The sequence below is a fragment of the Anabas testudineus genome, chromosome 11 (assembly GCF_900324465.2).
Source record: "Anabas testudineus chromosome 11, fAnaTes1.2, whole genome shotgun sequence".
Taxonomy (NCBI): domain Eukaryota; kingdom Metazoa; phylum Chordata; class Actinopteri; order Anabantiformes; family Anabantidae; genus Anabas; species Anabas testudineus.
The window spans coordinates 20,522,696-20,547,211 of NC_046620.1; the positions used below are offsets into that span (position 1 = coordinate 20,522,696).

At 38.3% G+C, this 24,516-nt stretch overlaps 1 protein-coding gene across 3 annotated transcripts in view; it reads left to right on the plus strand.

Annotated features, from left to right (window-relative positions):
* thsd7aa (thrombospondin, type I, domain containing 7Aa) overlaps nt 1-24,516 on the plus strand; it is an 89,388-nt gene that overhangs the window by 1,804 nt on the left and 63,068 nt on the right. For all 3 annotated transcript variants that reach the window (XR_003298069.1, XM_026349205.1, XM_026349206.1), the window contains exons 2-3: nt 22,137-23,325; nt 24,068-24,316. Coding sequence is in view for 2 of the 3 variants with exons in the window: in XM_026349205.1 (XP_026204990.1) it covers nt 22,137-23,325; nt 24,068-24,316 (1,438 nt within the window). In the remaining variant the exon portion in view is untranslated. The remainder of the gene's footprint in view (nt 1-22,136; nt 23,326-24,067; nt 24,317-24,516) is intronic.

Below are 24,516 nucleotides of genomic sequence, written 5' to 3' on the forward strand. Positions count from 1 at the left end.
TGGGGTTTTTTGTTACATCTTGATGTGATATTTATATCTATTTAGCACAACAATGCTAGAGGCTTTTACTGAATGTAAGCATCTCTTTTCTTTTCTTTTATTTGCATCCACACCCCCGATGTGTTAGAACTAGCTACAGAAGTAATTTGGAGCAATCGGTTCTGAATTGACATGGAAAAAGGAAAGAGTTCAAAAAATCTAGTCTGGGTCATCTGTGGAACAATACCAAACAGTTGTTCAACTGGGCCAGAATATCTACATGAAACAAACAAAGGCATTGTGTGTCACATTACTCTCTCATGCTATCTGGATGGAATTTTGTAAAATTTTATGTTCTGGCACTATATTTTGGAAGAAGACATGCTTGTACCGTCTCTATGTTTGAATCAACTTACCAGTCACCTAGAAAGAGACAATGAGGAAATTGAGTTTCTATTCTTATTAGTTTTTGCATATAATGGATTACCACTTATCTTTTTCTGTCTATTTGTTAATTTGATGGTTTGACCAAAGCTATCAACAAGATTTGGTCAGCTGCAGAATGTTTCTTCCCCACAATGAGCTCTTCAGTTTTGTTTTTATCTCCTCTCATGGTGGTGTTTTCTACCAGTTGTCGATATGTTGTCTCTCAGTTTTTGAGAAATCCTAGGATAGTCGTATTATCAGCAAATTTACACTGTTACACATATAGAGGTGCACCACTTCATGTAGAAGCTTACAGTCTTTGTGTATTTGTGAATGTTATGTGTTATGTTAGCCATAACCATAATATAGAGAAAAACTTGCTTTCAGTTTTTTTTGTGTGGTTGCAGTATGTGGTGTGACCTACCACAGTGGGGTCTGGAAACTACAGTGTAATCATCTGTGATGTTTCTGTATCAGTGGTCCACTATATTATTGTTTCTAGGTAAAAATCAAATCAAATTAGTGATATTTTTGTAGCAGGTGCATCTTTCAGAATATTAAAACCATGTCTCACAGAAAAATAAGACATTTGTTTGGCATTTTGGTGTCATGGTGTTGCACCTAAAGGAAGGCAAGGTACTCTGTGCCTATCAATGGTGCTATATTTATGTCAAAACCTTGAATGTGTAAGGTTAAAAAATCATAAGGTAAAGGTATCTGCAAATAAAAATATGTTCAGGCAACATGAGCAGTCAGGTGATCAGACATGTTGGGAAGCCCCAAGGTAGACAACATTTGGAAAATTAAACAAAAGCAAACTATACAATTATTTTCTGACTAGAGGGTTTATGATAAGTAATAAAGACAAATTTTTAACTCTAAACTCTACAAAAAGTAGAAACCCCATTTGTAATAAAATGAAATCACCATGATAACATTGCCAAAACAAGACATCTAATGATGACCTTTGAGTTTTGCCCAGTACTGTATAATAGATATAATGAGTTTTCTGTATTTATGTTATTCTGTATTTGTGTTGGTGTGAATCTTTTCTGGTTGTGGTTCCTTTTCTTTCTGTCTGAATTGAGAGCAACTGTAACAAGGCAAAACAATTTCCCTCTGGGATTAATTTACGTAAATATTTTGAATCTTGAATTGAATAAATCTATTTAAAGGTCCTCATGGATGCACACTGAGAAAACAACACAGTGCTTTGTTATTATGCAGCATATGGCTCTGTTAGGCCCTTTGCCTCTTTTTGAAAGAAAGAATAGGCTTCATCTCGAGTCACATGCTTTGGTCTTTGTTCTTCCTCTGATGTCCTCAAAAAATTACCCTTCTGTGCATATGCTACCACCACCACCCTGTGCCTCTTACAAGGTGACCTTTAACCTCAGATCTGAATTGTCTTGTGAGGTTAAGAGGCGGGGGGTGGGAAATAAAATACAACTGCTTTTCCAGAAGTGTGAAGTGATTATTTTAACTATCTTCACTAGTAAATTAAATAAGCTGCAGGCTGTAGGTAGGTAAACTGGAGTTCATCTGATACCAATGTGCATAATTCTAATGAATAAATAACTTTTTATTTAAAGCTCTACTGATCTATTTTTATATCACTACTGTAGACTACTTTTTAGAGCCTAAGTAAATTGTGTCACCTGCAGTGGGGTACAAAAACAGAAATGCCAACAATTCTATGAAACCTTTTTTAGACTGTACCCTACATTCTAAGGTACAAAAATCTCAAATGAGTTCAAATCACATGAGCTAATGTTGCTCTGTGTCTGCTAGACAAAAAAAATGTTTGCTCAGTTGTCTTTGAAGATCTGAAAAGGTTTAGTATGAGATATAGACAAAAGGAGAAGAAGTTTTTTTTTTCTGGGGCTCAATTAATAAAAGATTATATAATCTCTAAGTTATGGGTTAGTTTGTTGTGTGCAGCCATGGGAACATATCGGACAATTCACTTGAACTGACTGGCTTCTCACTAGTACGCACAGACAGAGGGACACAGAGCGATTAGAAAAAAGGAGTTGGCCTTGCTTAACTTTAAATGGTGTAATCCAAGACGTGTAACAATGAAAGAGTGCATCTGCACACCATATATTGAGCTGTTGGTGGTGGGGTTGAGACCATACCATTTGCCTCGGAGGTTATCGCACGCCATTGTTGTGACTGTAAATATTCCCTAAACTGTAATATGCTCCCTAAACAGAAAAGTGCATTTTTCTTCACAGCATAATGAGGAAAACAAATATTTTATTGATATTTGAGTCATATCATTTTCTAGTTGTGAACCTCAGTGACTGTGTCAGTAAGTTTCTTGCAGTTTGGCACACAAACTAAGAAAAAGTAATGTAATATTAGATAAAAACCTGAAAGCTTCACCGGCCAATTTCTGCTGCTATTCGTATGGAGTCTGGTTTGAAAAGTAAAAGGTTTGTCACACTGCATGCATTGTTACAAGAGGGATAACATTAATGTTCGATTAATTGAATTTGCTAGGTAATGAGACAAGTTGCAATAAAACACCCATTTTACCGTTTACTAAGGATATAACTTCTCTTTCAAGTTATTAAAGTTTAAGAGGAATGATTAAGGGTAGGACTGATGGGAGGAAGGACTGTCCAGAGAAATAATTAGACTAATGAAGGAGAAGTAAAACGGATTAATATATTCAAAATTATCTTTAATGAAAAACACATCTCTTAAGCATTAGATAGATGTAATAATTTAAAGTTTTTGATTTCTTATAATAATTATGCGTAAATGTATCAAAAATCTCTATTATAATTGACTGTTCTGTTCTATTTGAGCTATTCTGAAATGTACACGAATATACACAATTAAGTACTTCCCATCTGTTATCTTAGTCATGATATTCCAGATGATTTCAGATTTATTGATTTGAAATTCAACAGCAATTGCAATGCATTTTATTTTATTAGCTTGAACAATGAAGCGATAAAAACATGTTTGTCTGATTTACTTTTTAGTAGCACTGTAGTTGACTGCTCGGTAATGATATGGTAACATTGTGGAAATAAGGTAATAGTGGGTAATATCAAGGTAATGTCATGTATAACTATGATAATACCATAGTAATAAGACATAGTGTAAGGTTTCATAATAACTAGGTAATATTTACATAATAAGAATGTAACTGAGTATTGACATTTAGGCTACCACTCTTCCTAATGTAATATCTGTAAAAAGTCTCACAGAATAAAAAAGAGATTCATTATAAAACACGTTACTGCTGTTATTTGGTGTTCACATCACAAAACCATCTTTGTTTAACTTCATAGTACAGAGATAAACTTGTGGAGACACACTTGAGGTGGCTTTCCTCCTTCACAGCCAGGAAAAGTGTGGGAGACTGAAGTTGTTGTAGTTGATGTCTAAGAAGGTGACGTTCATTGAAGAGCTCAATTCAATAAAAATGACAGATTTGATTTGCCCAAATGTGGAGCTAGAAAATATTAGCTCACTAGTTTTAATTGGCATAACAAACACACTGCATTGTGATGCTTTTTTGTGTTCTCTCTCATTTTCTGTGTCGCACTGGCCATTTTTTTTCAGTTTCGTGTTTTAGAATGACTTACGGGAGCAATTTGACAAAGTCTGATAGCTTTATAGTCAACTTCAGTCACTTAGTGTAACATATATGAGATACTGAATTTCACAAATCACTTCATGTACATAGGTTCTTTGCTTTGGGGCATGTCCTGCTGTGTGTGTTTGTGGGCGCACACGCTGATGAAGTAGCTTGTTCTATATTGAGTCTCTTTCATTCTGTGAGGCTTTTGTTGAAATTTGACAGTGAATTAATAGTTAAATTAAGCAGGGATTTTACTCTCTGACAGTTTAAATCTAAATGTGTGTATCTTAGTATCGTAATTTTGAATTAGTTGATGTATCAACTATGACCACAAAAAAAAAAAAAAGAAAAGTAAAGGGACTTTTGTTTTTTTCATTCACAATTACTCTCTGAGTAATTACAATAACCATCCAACCAACCACTGAGCTACTCACTGCATCAATTAGGATTATTTAATCCTAACCCCTAACCCTTAGGATTATTTAATCCTAACTGCTAATTTCTTAAACTGCCATGTTGGATGACACATCCAGTGCCTGTGGAAGAGATGTTAATCAGTTTCGGTTGCAATCAGTCTCCCATCTTACTTAGTGTCTACTGTACTGTAAGTCTGTGGGGGCAGTACTATGATTTGGGGTTGCTGCAGTTGGTCAGGTCTAGGTTCAGCAATGCTATGTGCTCAAAGAATGAGGTCAGCTGACTACCTGAATATACTGAATGACTAGGTTATTCCATCAATGAATTTTTTCTTTCCTGATGCCACGGGCATAATCCAAGATGACGATGCCAGGAATCATCGGGCTCAAATTGTGAAAGAGTGGTTCCAAAGCATGACACATCATTTTCACACATGGATTTGCCACCACAGAGTCCAGACCTTAAACCCACATTTTCTTTTCACAAGAGATGTGGAGCACAGTGAGCAAATGTATTATTTTTTTTCTCTAACCCATTTTCAACAATGAGGCTAAATAACAAACAGAATAAAATAAAAATATTGAAATAAAATTTCATTTTGTCTCTATCTTTAAACCTTTCCTATTTTGTTTTCAGCTAGATAATATATGTGAAATATTTAGTTGTTTGTTTTAAATATATTAAATACAAGAGATGTTTCAGTCATTTATAATTGTTAGTCATTGACATATCCTACGCTAACTTCAAACAGTATGTGGACTGTGCAACAAAAGCAATTTACGGAAGCACAGCATTTTGCAGTGGCATGCAATCCCATCTCTTGGTTTACTGAGACCATCATTTTCCCCACCGGATAGTGACCCGAAGACACACCATCAGGGTATGTAAGAGTTATCTGTCCTGATCTAATTAAATTGAGATAGTTTGGGAATTAGTTGGACTGGAGAGAGAAAGGAAAATCAGCCACCAAGTATTCAACACCTCTGGAAACTGATAATGAAAGTGTGCCAAGCTACGATGAAGGCAAAAGGTGACTTCTATACATGTTTCTTCATAGTTTATATGTCTTCAATATAACTGCATAATGTTGAAAATAATAACAAAGAAAGAAGACTGAAAAAGAAAGGTGGAAAGAAAAGGTGCGTCTTTTGACTGGTAGTGTACATTCTATATGACAACAAAAAATGAAACCACATCCTGGAAGAAGATGACTAACCAAATTTAAAATATGCAACATCAGCAGAATTTCAAACAAACACAACTTGTGGTCAAATTAATACATTCTTTGAATTTATGAAATTTTTGAAATTGTACAAAATACAACTTTCGATATAAACTGCTTTAGCCTTAATGTGTGCAATAAGCCTGTTCCATCTATTGAAATTTAAAAAAAAAAAAAAGGAAAGCAAGCATATTGATTCAATTTAACTAAAACACTCACTTTTATGTACAATCACAGGAGAACCAGGGTGAGGGGATGGCCCTCTCCCTGAAATGATTAGGGTTAGTGATTACTGCAGTTACATTTTTCTAGCAAACATAATTATTATGTGATTTCATGGTAAAATGCACCTTTTGAATGATTAGCACTTGATTCCTGAAAATTACATTTGCTATGAAAAAGTAAATATCATGAAATATAATTTTTAGGAGACAGGGTTGGAAAAGTCCACAAGGCACATGTGTACTGGTTGGGCGAACTCCCATGAACCCTCAAGACCCCTAGTGAGGGTATAGAGCTTGCTGTACTCCTTCCAGGTCTGGGTTTTTGCACCTTGTGACTGCCTGGCCTGCAGTCCAATAACAAAACCCCGCTCTGGTTCAGATCGGGGAGGCCGTAACTCTCAGTCACACCCCTCCGAGTCACTGTTGTTGCCCACGTGGGTGTTAAAACCCCCAGCAGAACGATGACGGGGTCCCCAGTCCGACCACCTTCACTATAAGGTAGCAGTTTTAGGAGGGGTCATTAAGTTTTATTAACAGAAAGCCAAGACAAGCCACAGACCCAAGTTTGAACCCAAACTGCTCAAGCTTCCTGCTTAAGCAAGAAAAAGTAGGTTAGGCTAGTGTTAGGAAAACACAGACACCTTCTCTTCTACACAGAAATAAGATGGTTATCCCGAGGGAGATCGCTGGCCAGAGCATTTGAACTACGAGAGCTGCAGGATTTCCCTCAGAAAAAAAGTCACCCCTGGCTGCACATTTCAATGATGAGGAATGGGTCAAAAAAACTTGCTTACTTGTGTGACATATTGAACCTGCTCAATGAACTCAATCTGTCACTTCAGGGGAAAATGACAACTGTCTTCAAATTGGCAAATAAAGTAGCTGGATTTAAAGCCAAACTGGATTTGTGACGCGTGAACAGAGGTATACTTGACATGTTTCAAACATTACCAGGGATTTTGGAAGAGACTGAGACGGAGCCTTCATTCTCCCTGGTGCACGATCACCTGTCTTTGCATTTAAAAGAGTTTGAGCGCTACTTCCCAACCACAGAAGACCACAACAACAAACCAGGGGAATCCAGCTTGTCTATGCAAGAAGTAGATCAACTGCTGGAGATTGCAAATGATGGCGGCCATGTTTGGGACAACAACTCTGCCAGTGTTCTGGATTAAAGTCATGGCAGAATACCCTGAGATCGCCACAACAGCAATGAGAACCATGTTGCCATTTCCAACATCCTATCTGTGTGAAGCAGTGTTTTCTGCAGTGACAGCAACCAAAACAAAATTACGGAGCAGACTGGATATAGTCAACACACTTCGGGTGTCACTCTCACTGATTTAGCTCTACTGTGAGTTGTATTTTTCATGCACTTTATATTTGTTTTTGTGGTGTATCTTATTTTGAAGGCATGTTTACCCATTACTATTACGACCAGAGAGTGGGGCTGAGAGGCTATTACTCATGTTATGATGTTGGCGCGATGTTATGCGGACGCTGCTAATAAAGTTACATAAACAGTGCATTCATGTTTATTATTATTATTGGGGTTTCAATCAAAATTTGATCTTTGCAGATTAAAATAGGATTAAAACAAATAGAATAAAAATAAAAATAAATAAAAACTTTTTAAAATTTGTTTATTATTACTAAAGTTTTGTGTGTTTAACCATAAAAAAGGTGACCGGTCCGTGAAAATATTGTCTGACATTAAACCGGTCCGTGGCGCAAAAAAGGTTGGGGACCACTGAGTTAAAGGACATACCTTGGTCAAAATTAAGTTCAAGGTTTCTCACATTAGTACTTGAGGCCAAAGCTATTCCATCTGTTTAAGATTAATTTCAAAATTCAACAAACTTTAATAATCCCAGAGGGAAATTGTTTTGCCTTGTTACAGTTGTTGTCAACTCAGACAGAAAGAAAGGGAACCACAACCAGAAAGGATCCACGCCAATCCCAATACAGAATAACGACAATACAGACAACTCAGTATATATACAGAATATAGAAAGATGGATTAAAAAAGGGTAATAATTATAGTCAAGGGTGGGAGACAATAGATATATAACAAAAAATGGTCAATTCCCCCTCCCCTTCCAGAGGGGGGAAGAATTGTAAAGATCTATGAAGGATGTAAAGGATCTCCTGTGGCCTTAATGTGAAGTGTAATGTGCTGTGAAGCACTTAATGTTGATCAGTCTCTGACTAAACCTGCACCTCTGACAAGCCAGCACACTCTGCAGTGTGATTGTCCAGGGGTGAGAGGAGTTTGGACAGCATCCTCCTCTCAGCTACAACATGTAGAAAGTCTTGCTCCATCCCCAGAAAAGAGCCAGAGTCAGCTAGTGTCTGACAACTTAATGTTGCTGCCCCAGCAGACCACAGCATAGAAGATGACAGCATGGTGCTGCAGATGTTGAAGGACCTGAGCCTCCTCAGAAAATACATCCGGCTCTAAGCTTTTATGTATAGTGCTAATGAGTCTAGTTTGTTGTCCAAGTACACTCCCAAGTATTTGTACGACTTCCACCTCCTCCCCCTGTATAGAGAGACGGGATGACAGGACTCACAGATTTCCTGAAGTCCATCACCAGCTCCTTTGTTTTGTTGATGTTCAGTTGCAGATGGTTGAGTCCACACCAGTCAACAAAACTGTCCACCACTCCACGGTACTCCGTGACATCTCCACCCTTAATACATCCTACAACTGCAGAGTTATCAGAACGTCTGAAGATGACAGGACTCTGGGTTGTACCTGAAGTCTGAGGTGTACAGGTTGAAGAGGAATGGAGACAGAACTGTCCCCTGTGGAGCAGCTGTGCTACAGACCACAGTGTCAGACACATATTCTTTTAAGAATGCTTGAAGTTTGACTAATTGATTTGTTTCATATCCAGCAATTGTTTCTAAGCCTATTCAGCCTATGTGTCATCCTCCATATCTCAATATCATAGGTCTGTTTGTAGTGCAATCATTATATGGTCAAGAACCTAAGTTTGACAAGAACTTGAACTAACAATATAAGTGCTTGTGGGTGCAGCATGTCGAGAACAGTATTTTTTTTATGTACTGTGTTTCCCTCTGGGTAACTCATGCTCCCAGTGTGGCCTGATTAGCTTTGGGAAATGTGCTGGAGGATTGCCCTAAGCAGTATAAAGAGCTTTTCATCAACCTGCTTCTTATAGCCCATGCAAGACTTTTTTTTAGCTAATCCTCGCCTGACACATGTTCTACAAACACAACCACCAATTATTACCTTCAGATCATAGATGCAGACATAATAATAGACACAGACATAATAATCACAGGCACTGACTCCTGACGGGTTGCATCCTTTTTAAAACTATAATAGCACAATTCGCCTCTAAAGTAATTTATACATAGCACACAGACAGTTTGCATACATACAGGTGATCCATGCATATGCATGCACCGGAACACTGGTTTTATCTAGACATTACCAGAAGAGCTGAGCACTCACTGAGCTGCATTTTTACTTTGAACATAGCAAATAGTCTGCACTGATATTGCATTTTTGTTTTCCTCTTTGGTACTCAAAGCACTTTTACACTGCTTCTTATTCACCTATTCACCCTCACAAGCACACACACTCACATCCCGATGGCAGAGCTACCATGCAGCTGACCTGACTCATCAGGGGCAACTGTGGGTTCAGTATCTTGCCCAAGGATACTTGGACATTTGACAGGAGGAGCCACCGATCCTGTTAGAAGAAAATCTCACTTGTTCGAAGATGACAGAGTCACTGAAGTCTTTTAAAAGTTTTATTTGCAAGGAGCCAATACATGCACATCAAAATTACACATCAACATGTGACCAACTACACAACTTAATAATGCAGCACAAAACGCAACGTCTCCTCCCTGACCACTTCCTTCATATCCGACTCTGCTGGCCTTCAGTGTTTCTTTTCCACGGTCCAGATAAGAAAAAGGGAGCTGGCAGCTAAGTTTCGGTGGATGCAATATTGAGCAATCTGTTTCATAACAGTAATGCATAGAAAGTTTATCACATCATATTTTCGTTAGAACTTATTCAATGTAGGTTTCAGTATAGTTGCCATGACGTTAATGATGTTGAAGCCATTTGCTCCGCTGTTTCTTTAAACCCATCACTTGTAAAACCCAAGAATCCCTGTTGATCATATAAGTATAAAGTTTAATAATTTATCCAGTCTAAATTCTTATTAATTGTAACCCACATAAGGAATTATTCAAATCTAGCACCAATTTGGTTTGTAGCCTTATATATTTTAGGAACACCTCGAGGGACCCCTATAGCAGCTATGTACATGCGGTCATCAAACTCAAAAGTATTGAGATGTTGTAGCAACTGAGCCAGTGCCTTTACTGAGAACACCTGGAATGTCATCAACAGCTGGATTAAGACACATCATCCCTGCCAGTCAGGCTGGAGTTTCAGGTCTCAGTTTTGTTTTGTTTTTTTTCCCACAGCCGCCGTACATCTGACCTATTTACTGTTTGGTTTACAAACCACAGGGTATTATAGGGGAATTCTCCTGAGGAGATGTTAATGGTTTCATTAAAAGACGCTATTTTGAAACAGGTGTAATTAGCAGAATAAAACTCAGCTCCTGAGGAATCAGAAAGTGAAGAAATGCACAGTTTTATAAGTCTGGTTCTCTGGAACTGCAGAGGTTGTAAATAACAAAAGCATACCCTTTAGAACCTCCAGTTCACTGAGTGAGTGAGTGATGAGTCTGAAGGGGGAGGTGACCAAGAATGGTCTTGATGCTGTACATGCAACACAAAAATCAACCTGGGAAGCACTCTCTTCATAATATGTTGTTTTTCTGTACTATTAGTCTGTTTTCTTGGAGTTATATTCTCACGCCACAATATGACTATAAAATGAAACAAAGTCACAACAATAAGTATCGTTAATTGTAACCTTAGGCCACACCAAGGTGGTCTCCTAAATGAGTGCCAATGTCTCTTTTCCATGTTGGAAGAGTGCCCTGTGATGTGTCCCAGTCAGTGTCTTGTTGGACTGACACTCCCCTGTCAGCCAGAATATTAACATAGATATAATGATACTTATTGACAGGGCATCTTTTAATAAATTGGAAAATGTGTTTTGGTCGTGGGAATTATCCTATTTTTGGATTCAGGTTACCCTAAGGGTTACGTTTTGCACAAACAATACATCCTAAACCAAATTGTTTTTTAGTAATTTAGTAAAATACAATTTAGCCTTTTAGTTAAATACCTCATTTATCATATGTACCATCCCTCCTGTTGAGACATGGTTTAACCCATGGCTCAAAATTGCGGCACAGCAGATAAATTAGGGTGGTTTTGTTTTGTCATAGGTTTGTTTTGTGCTCACATATAAATGAGTATAAATACCATCAGAGTATTTTTCTTTGCGTCTTGTTTAAACCAGTGTTCTGGCTCAGTCTTGGGAGAATTCTTACTTATTTTTTTATTAATTCAACCTGAATCTCTAGGTTTTATATTTCCAAGCTAGTTCAACTTTAAGTTAAGTTGTATTGACAGAACTTATAAACATTGGTTTTCTGACTTTAATTTTGTAACTTAAACTTATGTGATGAATGAAATAATTTCTGAGTTAACTCAGCTCATTTAATTGAGTTGATAAATACAAATCTATTTAGAATATTATTAGATTTCTTAGCATGCATTTGTCAAGTTAATGCTCTTAAAATACTGTTCTTCTTGGGTATTAAAAGAAAAATGTCACGGTAGAACTTTCTGTGTGTCTTTAATACACATTTATCAGATCACAGTTGTTTACTTTCACACTAGTATAAACTATACGAACCATAAGAACCATGATAGACGTGGGTGTTAAATTCAATCCCTATCCCCGTACACCTATAATTTTTAAAAGCGCTTGGTGCAGCTTAACATGATTTTGACCCAAACAGAAGCCAGTATAATATGTTAGATGCAGTACTATGGTTACTTTACTCAGTCTGAGAAAATTGTAGATGTTATCCAAGTTAAGAAAAGTATTTTAAATATTAGATTAATTAATTAGTTCAAACTGACGGGTATCAATACAGTGGATTGTTCAAATAAAATTAGATCTTTAAGTCAGAGCAACTAACTAACTTAACTAATAAATCTAAATCAACCAAATCAAAAACATTTTTGTCATAATAAGTTCTGTTGTAATCATATACACTGCCTTTATAACTGTTGTTACCCAGTTAAATTATTGAGCATTAGGCTATCAGCTTTAGGTGAGGTGGACATGGTTTACCAATTATCCATTTCCTCCCCTTATGTCACAAGGAAACTCCCACATCATTCCATCAATCCACTAGACTGAATGTGGTTTTAATAAGGATACATAGGGCGCTTAAATATTTCAATAAAATGATTCTTCTATATTAAGATCACAGGCTGCCCCTGGATATTCTCACATTTCCAGCAGATTTACTGGACACGTTTAAAAGTACACAATGCACATACAATGGTTTTATGATGTCAGCATTAATGTTAATTAATTAATTAATTAATTAATTAATAGCTTTGAAATAGATTGAAATAAAATTTTAACTTTTAAAATATTTTCTGCAGTTATAATGTAATAATTCACAAATTAACTTAAATGTATAATGAAAAAAAGTCTAGTAAATGTGCTTTGAGTTCAGATGCAATTGTAACAAAAGAAATCAACAAAGAGATTGTACTTAAAGTGGTTTTCTAGTATACAACTAGATTCATTCTGAAATAGCAACTTTAATCTTAGTTGTTTAAATCATATTTAATAGTAAATCATATTCAATCTGTCTGGTTCCTTCACGAAATACAAAACAAAGTATCAATGCTTTCCCCTGATTCTTTGTCTTCTTCTTATTGTCAATATGTTTTTTCTCTTTAGATGAGGTTAAATGAGATTCATTATCATTAGTGGTCACAGATCTACATGCTCTTATGTCACATAACAACTTGTGTGTGTGTGTACATGCGTTTGACATGCGTTTGTCATTCCAGAGGAGGACCCTTCTCTTTTCTGAACCTGCAGTTTCTTGCCCAGTGGCCAACTTTCGCACATGCATAACATGGCTTTGTCTTCTTTTTGAGGCCGTCTCCCTCCTCCATAGCTCTATCCTCTGCCCTTTCCTCCTCTGTGACCGGCTCTGTCTCTATTCCTCGCTTCTGTGTGCTGTCCTGCCTGGTAAAACACACCAGAGAGCTGGTCTGCTGAAGGAGTGGTTAACACGGATGCTGCATTATTTTTCTTAATAACCCCCTCCCTGTTAAAATTATTCTCTTCATGGCCAGCACATAAGCACAATGCCTAGTAATAAATATATTTATCTGGGGAATAGATTATTTAATTGTTGTTTAATAGTCCAAACCTCAGGTTCTATGTCAGGGGCAGAGGGTGGAGGACTGCAGGAAGAGTCAGCCGGGCTGAAGTGTGATATAGCAGGATAGAGGGTACCATTGGGATGAGGTGGTGGGTCTGGTTCAGGTCCTGCTATAACTACAACCTCTTTCCCTTTTTCTGTCCCTTTCTTCCTCCTCTCTGATTATTTGAACCATTCTTTCACTTCCTCATGACTTTTATCTCCTAACTTCCTTTTATCGCCTTTGCCTGTCTTTTTAATTTCCTTCACTAGTTTTTCACAGTCTGCTACATTTAGTTTATCCTGAAACCCATATTTCTTTTCCCATTTTCTTAGGTGTGGTACACTTCTGACCCTCTTTTCTATTACTTGCTAACCATACTTCAGTGTGACCATGTTTGCTACGTTTTTTTTCTTTCACAAACTGTTTTTCACTCAGTTTACCGTTAAAATAATATTTCTCTTCCCATAGTGTCAGGTATTTTGTATACTTTTTATCCTTGCATTATTATTTTTATTATATTATTTTGCAACATGTATTTCCCATCTCCGCTACGGTCTTTGTCTGTTGATTTACAACACTTGTTATCCATGTTATCTTTTTAGTCAAATCTGTGTTAATTCCCCTGTTCAACAGCCAGCAGTCAGCTTGTATAGTGTAACGCTCAAGCAACTGACCCTGGTAGTAAAACACTGCTTCTGTTCTGTTTCCGCTGCTTGTTGTTTTACTAGGACACTGTCGAATAACTACCACCCACTCTCAAACATTTTTCAATTGATCATTCACACTTCACATTCACTCTGAGTCACTGTAGACTTGACTACTCCAACACGGTACTTATTATCTGTAGTATTCCCACATAGACTATGAACTATTTCAGTCCCTGACTCTGGCTCCCAGACCTTTTTTCTGTAAACTGTAAACTAAAAACTCAATATACAGTGAGTCTATTCCATGTCATGCAGAAAAATATTTAAGTTAGACTTTACCCCGTCTATCCTGTCACCTCTCCTCCCAGCCCAGAACTGGACTCTGTATTACAGCAATTCAGCTGGAGGTCTTAAAGGAGTTTCTTGCTTCCCCGTGCACGGTTTAAGTTCCAACTGTGTTACCTCCTGAGTCAAAGCCACCCAACACTGTGGCTTTCAATCTCTGTCTCACAGTGACTAAACAAATGCAGAATTGAATCCCTGTAGGTGTCAAAGCATAGAAGAAATGTTACTTCTGACTCCATGAGAGAGGAGTGGTAAGGCGCAATAATTAACTTATCACCTGTGACATTGTACTATTTATACTGTAGGCCTTACTTTTCAGATTCACACTTTCTGCACTTTATGGTGGCAGAATTTTAGTTACACACACATCCATGAACTATGGTGGACAGTGGTACAGTAGTGATTGTTTGTAGTGTTGCACTCACTCCATTCAATCCAATCGAGCATCTGTGGAATGTGCTGGATAACCTCATACATAGATCGATACCCCAGCACCCCTTTAGCAGTCTACTGAAGTCCATGCCTCGACAGATGAGGGCTGTTTTGGCAGCAAAAGCGAGTTCAAAATAATAGTAGGCAGGTGATCATAATGCTATGACTGATCAGTGTATACTGTAGAATAGAAAGACAATTTGGCATAGAATAAATAGGATTTTCAGAACTAAGTAATTTTATTAATGCTAATTTAACAACCTAATTGTTAAGGTGCAGGTGAAGCATTTTAGTACACACACTCCCTTTAAGTGCAAGTTTAAATTAAGATACCACCACCATCTGGCCACAACCAGTACAACCATTTCGAATGTCATGAAGAAGAAAGAAATCACAGGTGTATTAAGTAACAGACATTGAACAGGTAGACTAAGAAAGACTAACAGCAGTTGACAACAGAAACATGTAATTATAATTTTAAAGAAGACTTCATTGACAAAAGTACAGAGGGTACACCAGAAGATGCAAACTACTCATTAATAAAGAGAATAAGTAGACCTTTGCCAAAAAGTACTTGGCTGGCCAAGTAAGTCTCTAGACTGAAAGATCATGCATTTGCTAAAGAGGAGAGTGAAGGGAATAACCACTCAAAACAAATGACAGCTGAAAGAGGCTTCAGCAAAAGGCTGGAAAAGCATCACAAAAGAAGAATGCATAAGTTTGGTAATGCTAATGGTTCACAGGCTTGATGCAGATATTCCAAGCAAATTACAGCACAAGTAAAGGAACTGGCCTCAATTTTCCAGTACTTTTAGAAGGGAGAGTATCTCATGCTGTATCACTGGCCAATTCACAATTAATTAGTCTGTCAGTCCTCCAGGAGTTCAAAACTCACTTAAAAAATGTTAATGGAATCTCTGTACGAGTAACAGCAATTAAATTCAATTTAATTCAATTCAATTCAATTCAATTCAATTCAGGCCCTCTCTCTAATTCTACATTTTGAAATTCTAGGAGCCACAAGTAGACCTGCATTCTGAGAAAGTGTTCTGCTTGAAAAATATGAAACTATGAGGTTTAAGATATGATGGAGCTTGATTATTAAGTGCTTTATATGTAAGGGGAAATGTTTTGGAGAGGAGCTAATGTAGGAGAAATATGATCTATCTTCATTATTCTGTTCAGAACTCTGGCTACTGCATTTTGGATTAACTGGAGGCTTTTTAAGCAGTTAGAGGGACAAACTATTAATAGTGAATTACAATAGTCCAATCTGCTAGAAGGCAGTTCTAGAGATTTATTTTTTGTATGATGTAAAGGAGATATCCTGGTCAAAGACAACTCTGAGATTCCTCACAGCATTACTTGAGGCCAATGTTATGTCATCTAGGGAAAGAATATGATTAGACATCATGTCTGAGGTTTTTAGGACCAAATAACCTCTATCTTGTCTGAATTTAGAAGTAGAAAATTAGAGGACATCCAGGTCTTTGTCTTTTAAGCGTGCTTAAAGTTTGATTATTGATTAGTTTTTTCTTCATAGCAATGGATATTTATAGTAATGTTAGTGTTTTCTAATAATATTAAAGGGGACATTTGGCAGAGTGAAAATTGGCCCAAGCACAAAACCCCAAAGAACTCAAAGAATTTACATGCACGTATTGGAATCCATCTTATAGATTTAAGCCAACCTAGTGCTGTTCCTTTAACTCCAATGACAGGTTCCACAGATAGATCTATAGTGTGAAAAGAAGCACTAAGATCTAACATGACAAATATAGAGAGAAGTCCATTGTCTGACACTAAGAGATTGTTAGAGACTATGGTGGCGCTGTTTCTGTACTATGATGTACTTTGAATCCTGACTGGAAATCTTCATACAGCTTCTTCCTGTGCAGAAGGTCACATCATTGCTTTGAAAATGCTTTTTTTTGATGATTTTAGAGATGTAATAGCAGATGGCATATTGGTCTATAATTGACTAAAACCTCTGAGTCCAGAGTAGGCTTTTTGAGTAGAGGTTTGACTATAGCAAGCATAAAGGCCTATGGTATATAGCCTGTTAGTAAAGATAGATTGATCTGATCTAATATGGACAGGCTAATCAAAGGTAAAACATCTTTAAGCAGTCTAGTCAGGATGGGGTCTAGATAACATGAAGATGGTGTAGATTAATTATGGAAGTATGAGTGTGGTCTTCCAAATGAGTCTAGAGCTGCTGTACATGTGAGACTATCTATGCCAGTTGCCGGGAGGATCTGATCATTTGTTTTCTCTAATCATTATGACTTTATTAGTAAAGAAATTCATTAAGTCATTGATACTGAGAGTTAAGGGGATACTAGGCTCAACGGAGCAATGACTCTTTGTCAGCCTGGCTACAATGATCAAAAGAAGCCTGGGGTTGTTCTATTTTCTTTTATCAATAAGCAATACTATGTGGTTCTAGCTTTACAGTCTCAAAGTATGTCATTATTTTAAGTGTGATTTTAAGTCAACACGCAGGTTGACTTATAAGAGTATATCTTGTATTTTACATACAGAAGGGGATATAAAATACTGTACACTCAACCACCCTTAGTGCCGGCCTGTTGCTGCAGCTTCCTGTTACAGCTCTTTGTGTGAATGTAAGAGCTGCACCATGGACATCAAACTTGCCAAGTTTGCTCTGTTCTTTATACTTCTTTGGACTCTCTTTTCTACCGTGTATGGGAGTTCCGCATGTTGCCATGTTCCCATTGTTTACACCACAGATCAGCTGTTAGCATTCCGCAACATGGTGATGCTACATCGAGAAAGACCTGATGTTCCTCGCGGTCTGAGGAGGAGAAGACAGGGAAACTGAGCTGGCGCTCTGTGTCGGGTCAAAAGGAGACGGTATAGACCATCGTGATGGGAAATGTGAGATCTCTACCCAACAAGATTGGGCCCGGCACCATAGAGAATACCGGAAGACTAGCATCATTGTGTTCACTGAGTCATGGCTAACTACGCTAACACTGGCTACAGCCGTGGCTCTATACGGATTGCAAATGATGCGAGCAGACAGGACGTCGGAGAGCAATAAGAGGAAAGGAGGAGGACTGGCAGTATTTGTGAATAACAGATGGTGTAAATCTAGTCACATCACTGTTTAAGGGCAGATATGTAGCAGGGACATTGAGCTGTTAACTGTTGGCATGAGATCGTTTTACCTGCCCAGGGAATTCTTGCATGTTATCGCAATAGCTGCGTATATTCCTTCTTCTGCTAATGAAGAAGCAGCATGTGATGTCCTGCTGTCTACAGTATTGTTAACAGCCTACTGACACAGAGTCCAAATGCCCTACTCCTTATCGTTGGAGACTTCAACCATACCCCTCCATCGTCAACTCTGCCCACATTAACCCAGTATGCTTCATGCCTCACCAGAGACAATAAAACATTGGACTTATTTTATGCCCCTTACCCCATACTGCCCCTCACAAAGGCCCAGATGAGGAAGGCCGCAGGCCAAGATGGCATCAGCCACAGGCTGCTAAAAAACATGTGTTAAATGAACTGTGCAGCATAATGCTGTATATGTTTGGTCAGAGCCTGAAGCTGAGGAAGGTGACACAGCTTTGGAAGACATACTGCTTGGTACCAGTACCAAAGACATCTCGCCCAAAATGACCTCAAGGACTACAGACTGGTGGCGCTGACCTCACATCTGATGAAGACGATGGAGAAGCTAGTGCTTATTTATCTCCGCCCTCTGGTGAGACAGTCAATGGACGCTCCAGTTTGCCTACCAGCCAGGCATTGGAGTTGAAGATGCTGTCTTCCTCCTGAATAGAGCTCTTTCACACCTGGATAAGGCTGGGAGCACTGTGAGAGTCATGTTTTTTGACTTTTCCACTGCTTTTAACACCATCCAACCTGCACTCCTGAGGGATACATTGGTACACATGGGGGTGGACCAACATCTCTCTACCTGGATATTGGGCTACCTCTCAAACAGTCTACAGTACAGTAGACTACAGTATGCAGGCTCAAGACTGTGAGTTTGACATGGTTGTCTGCAACACGGGGGCCCCCGCAGGATACGGTTCTGGCCCCGTTTCTCTTACCTGTTTACAATGCTGACTTCATGTTCAGCTCAGCATCTTGTCACCTGCAGACGTTCTCTGATGACTCTGCCATTGTTGGCATGATCACGGAAGACAATGACAGAGAATACAGGAAACAAATCCAGAACTTTGTAGACTGGTGCCAGCGGAGCTATCTACAGATCAACGTAGGGAAAACCAAGGAGCTGGTGGTGGACTTGGGGGCACTCACACTCCACTCTTCCACTTGGGAACATCCAGGAAATGGACATTGAGAGAGTGGACTCTTACAAATACCTGGGTGTTCACCTGAACAATACATTCTTTTTCCTGAGGAGACTAAGGTCTAGTTGTCTAGAGGAACCATATCAAAGGTCTTTTCTGCTATCAGACTCTATAATCAGAGCTGCTCCCAGGAAACAATTTTCACTAATACTCACTTTAAAAACTGTTCTTTAAAGCTGTGCAATACAAATAACCCATGGTGCAATTGTTTGTATGACTCTGTAGATATGTGATATATTTTATATTCTTATTTTTATTTATTTATTTTTCATTTTAGATTGTTGCCGTACAATGCACATCTTCTTTTAATTAATTTAATTAATTATGACCATACTTTAATTCATGATGGTTTTACATCAGAGATGATTATCAAAGACAATGACATCTCTTGCATAACACATAACACTTGAGACTTAACAGGCATAAAGTTACTGTAATGTGTGTCAAGAAGAGCTTGTCTCTCTCTTGTCCTACTTTCTACTAATTGTCTACTTGCTGTTGTACTTGCTGCTGTTTTTTGTTGTGAAAAAAGGACTTAAGAAACATAGCATATTATTCTCATCTAATTTTAATGTCTCCTTACATACTGAGAATACTAAAATTATTCATACATAGAGCAAATAGAGCTTGAGGGAGCACTTTAGTTAATTAGAGCCAAAATAAAAAACGTAAATTACCTCCCCCTCTTAGACAATAACTTAGAGCTTGTCAAACATTAACAATGAAATATTCTGGCTCACTGATGAACTCACTGTTTTAAACTAATTTTAAACCAAAGGGAGAACTTTCCAGCCTAATTGGAATGTACACACCAGCTATGTAAGTGCAGACCATTTGTTTTTAGCCAATCTTCTGTGTTTTTAGCTGTGTTTTGGGCTACTATCCTTTTGGAGAACCCATGACCTGTGACTGAGACCAAGTTTTCTGACACTGGGAAGTACGTTGTCCTCCAGAATGCCATGATAATATTCAGAATTCATTGTACCCTGCACAGATTCATGACACCCTGTGCCAGATGCAGCAATTTCAATTTGTCATCAGTTTTCCTCTTGCAGCCACATCCAGGTTGGCTACAGTCCTGTGGATCTTAACAGTCCGGATAATATGTACAACTGTAGTCATAGGAACATTAAGCTGCTTGGATATGGTCTTATAGAATTGATCTTTAACATGTTTGACTACAATTTCCTTTCTAATCTCCTGAGAAAACTCTCTCCTTGGCTTTCTGTTGTCCATGTTCAGTGTGTACACGCTATGATACTGTGCTACTGATGCTATGCTAAGGTATGGTACCATCATTTTTGTTCAGGGGAGTTTCATTATTTGCGAAAATGCCTCTGTTGAACAACAACTCAAAAGCAATGCCGTATTTTCACGAGTAAATTATTGTTATTATTATTACGTTTTTTTCAGTGACCACTGTTTTTCTTTCTTTAACAGAAGGGTACCTACAATTTTCTCTCATTTGTACATGACTTCATAAACTGTTTCATTATTAGTTCAGCAGAATAGAGGTGGGAAAAACGAGTCTTTTTCTTCATTTCGTTCATTTTACAGCGGGTTGCGTGTTCTTCCACATCCAAGTTGGTGTGTAGCACAATATTAACATAAAAAATGGAATTGCATAAAATGTATTCTAGCAGACAAGTCACTGACCTCAGGTTTTAATTTTCATCTCTTTTTCTTTAACTAACTCTAAACTCTATTGCTAACCTGGGGCTGTATTCACGAAATGTAACCATAAGAGTTTAAAGTTGATTAAAGAAAAATATTAAAAAATATTCACAAAGTATCTTAGCCCTTAAAAAAGCTCCTCAAGTGACAACTTGAACCTACAGATGAACAGGTACAAAATATAAATCATAAAGTCCAAGCAATTATTTTATTCAAGTCATTACAATATATTTTTGATAAATCAATAACAACTTTGTGTCGTCCCTAGCAATAGGGTCAACCACATCTTCCAGATACAGTAGAAGTTTTTGTCCTTTCCTTGCTCTTGGTTGCTCTGAGAATTTTCCTAAATCACTCATAGACTGGGACTCCCAGCTAGGATTTTATAGGCTAGATTAGGAGCTCTCTGAGGTTTTTGTAAGAAACATGGTTATGCATTTACCTGGCAGAGTAATCAGAGAATTCTAACTCACGAAATCAGGTTTCTCTAATCCCCTACCCCAATTACCATTACCAGGTTTTCCATTTACATGACACCTAAGACATCAGCTTTCTTGAGAAAACCGACTGTAAACCAGTTACTTGAGTGCATGTAAATGCACTGAATGGAAGGAGAGGGTCCGAGTAGGTCTAACTCTAGGTCACACCTGTGAAAACCCCTCCTAAATATGTAAATTGGGCCTGTTTTGTTCTGAGGATAGTTGAAAGGGGAGCATGATAAATTGAAGATTAAGGCCCCTATAAGATTATGTGAATGACATCACTACATGGAGTCAGTAACCCTTCCAAAAGCATCACTCTCTGTGAACACAGTTTATTTTATGATCCAAGTTAAAGCTCTATAATGCAATGAAGCAGCCATATCCGGACGGATCTGGACAAACCACCAGCTTCTCTGGGCCAAAGCTTATTTGAAATGGTATTTGGCAAACTGATAAACTTTTCTGTGGTTAGATTAATCAAAATTTCTTCTTTTTGGAAACTATAGACACTGCTTCTATACTTTAGAACTACTACACTAGTTCAAGAGCGTCAATTTCTTGCATTTCATTGAGGACTATGGAATGGGCAGCTTGCACATCTAGAAAGGCACCATGAATGCTATATATGTTTTAAAGCAACATATGCTCCCATCCACATGTATTTTTCAGTATACTATATTCATATACTATTTACTTAACTTTTTTCTAAACATTTACATTTTCTCATTTTAAACCTTTTAGTGTTCTATTGTTGAGATTTGTAGTCATTCCATTTGTATTTTTGTAGACAGCATCCCAACTTTTTCAGAATTAGGGTTGTATACTATTCTTCTTTAAAAGTGTATAACAAGTGTATAACAAGTATTTTATTAGATTCCTCAACAAACATTTAAATTACACTTCTCAGTCTCAGTCTTTTTGACCGTTCACTAACCTCTCTGTTGTCTTGTTTTTTATAGGTCTATGGGGTCGTTGCATGGGCAGTGAGTGTGGTCCTGGAGGCAGTCAGAGCAGGGCTGTATGGTGCGCTCATTCTGAAGGCTGGACCACCTTACATAGCAACTGCAATCAGACAGAAAGACCAGACAGCCAACAGAGTTGCTTCAGAGTATGCGACTGGCACAAAGAACTTTATGACTGGCAGCTGGGTGCCTGGAACCAATGTGTCCCAGTGTCAATGCGCAGTGCTGGGATGCAGCGCCCCACTGTGTGCACCCGGGGAGAAGAGGGTATTCAGATGCGTGAGGTGGGCTGTGTCCAGAAAGCAAATGGTAAGCCTGCAGAAGATGCAATATGTGAATACTTTGAAACCAAACCACGCCTAGAACAGGCTTGTCTTATCCCGTGCCCTCGAGATTGTGTGGTATCTGATTTCAGCCCATGGACTCCCTGCTCTAAAACATGTGGAATGGGCTTGCAGAACCGAATCCGCATTATTCTGGCTCCACCATTGTTTGGTGGTGCAGTATGCCCAAACCTTACAGAGTTTCAGACATGCCAGCCTGGACCCTGTGAGGGAGAGGAGAGATTCTATAGCCTCAGGGTGGGACCCTGGGGGCCCTGCTCTGTCCCGCTGACAAGGCAAGCTAGGCAAGCTGACAAACCACCCAGGGAGAGTGAAAGTGATAAACCTTCCAAAGGGGGTGATATGCAATCCGGGAATGCTGAAAATCCATCCAAAGGGGGAGACAAGCACTCCAGAGACGGTGGCAAACAGTTAGGTGAGGTTGACAAACAGTCAAAACTAGGGGTTAAACAGACCAGACCAGACAAACAACACAAGGAAGAAGACAAATGGTCGAAAGATGGTGGTAAACCTTCAAGAGATGGTGAAAAACCATTCAGACCTAACCGTAAATTAGGCAGATCAAACAGAAAATCAGACAGGCCATCTCGACTGGCAGACAGGCCTAAACGACAGAAAAAGGCTAAAAACAAGGAGAAAAGAGAGAAAATGAGAGAGAATGTCAGAGAGAGGCTCAGGGAAAAGGGCAAAGCAAAGGATCCTGAAACAAGAGAACTCAAGAAGAAGAAGAAAAACAGGAACCCTCAGAACCGTCCAGGGAGGAAGTTTGGGGACCTGCAGATAGGATACCAGACTAGAGAAGTGTCCTGTGTCCACAAGAGTGGGATCGTTGAAGCTCTTAGGTAAGAAAGACTAAAATATGTTTCCTCATGTGTCACTTCAAAAAGTATAGAATGTCAATGGCACCATCTCCAGTCATTAGGTTTACATGCACTTAAGTAATCAAGTTACAGTCAGCTTTCTCAAGAAAGCTGATTTCTTAACTTCCATGTAAAAGGGAAATGTGATTACCATATTCAGGGTTGGGGAAAAACCTGATTTCCCAAGATAGGCTTCTCCCGGCACTGTAAAAAGGTCCGTCTCTCTTACAGTGCTGTCAGTCACCACCTGAAAACTTTATTTTGTATTTACTTTGGTTATCTTAGTGAAATATAAAATTTAGAGTGATGATCTCTATTTAAGTGTTACAAATGTAAATTAGGAAGGGGTTAAATCGTTGACACTACAACTGGAAACTGCTGGAAATAGTTGTGGGACTGGAAATTCGCTACAAGTCAAGAAGCATCAAAGCTAAGTGCTATGGGAAGAAATGTTTCAATTGCATGAGATGCAGCTACAAGATACTTTTTTTTAGATTTAGGTTAAAAATTAGTGACATATTTTGGAAACAGTGCCGGTTGCAGTATTTGAATAAAATAGCAAAGATTTCAAAGTATTATGTTATTTTCCTTAAACTTTATCATTATTTGGGTATGTTACTGATGTGTTAGTGCAAATGATAATAATAATGCTGATGATAATGATTATACAACCAGCAGTGACACCACTCTTTTCCTGAGGTACCTTTGTTTTTATTTTTTACAGCCTGTGTTCTCAGCAGACATTGCCAGTGACACTCCAGGCTTGTGTCATGACCAAAGACTGTTATGTGACTGAATGGTCTGAATGGTCAGCTTGCTCCAAGGAGTGCTACGACCCCAATGGGCCCAAAGGTGAAAGAACCCGCACCAGAAAAGTTAGCCAGCTCCCAACTGACGGAGGAAAGGATTGTCCAGAGCTTGAGGAAAAGGAACCCTGCAGCCTTCAGGGAGATGGAGTGCCACCCTGCGCTGTGTAAGTACTGGACAAGAATAGAAAGAGTATTCTACATATGTGACTCTTAACTGCCAAAGGGGTTAAGGTGTCACTCGTAGGATCAGTAATCAGATGCTGCTAAATTGCTAAAACCTAGCTTTAATTAAATTAAATATGTCTAAAGCTAATGGATGTATTGTCATAAAATGTTGTACTGCAGGGATCTGGAAAACACGAGA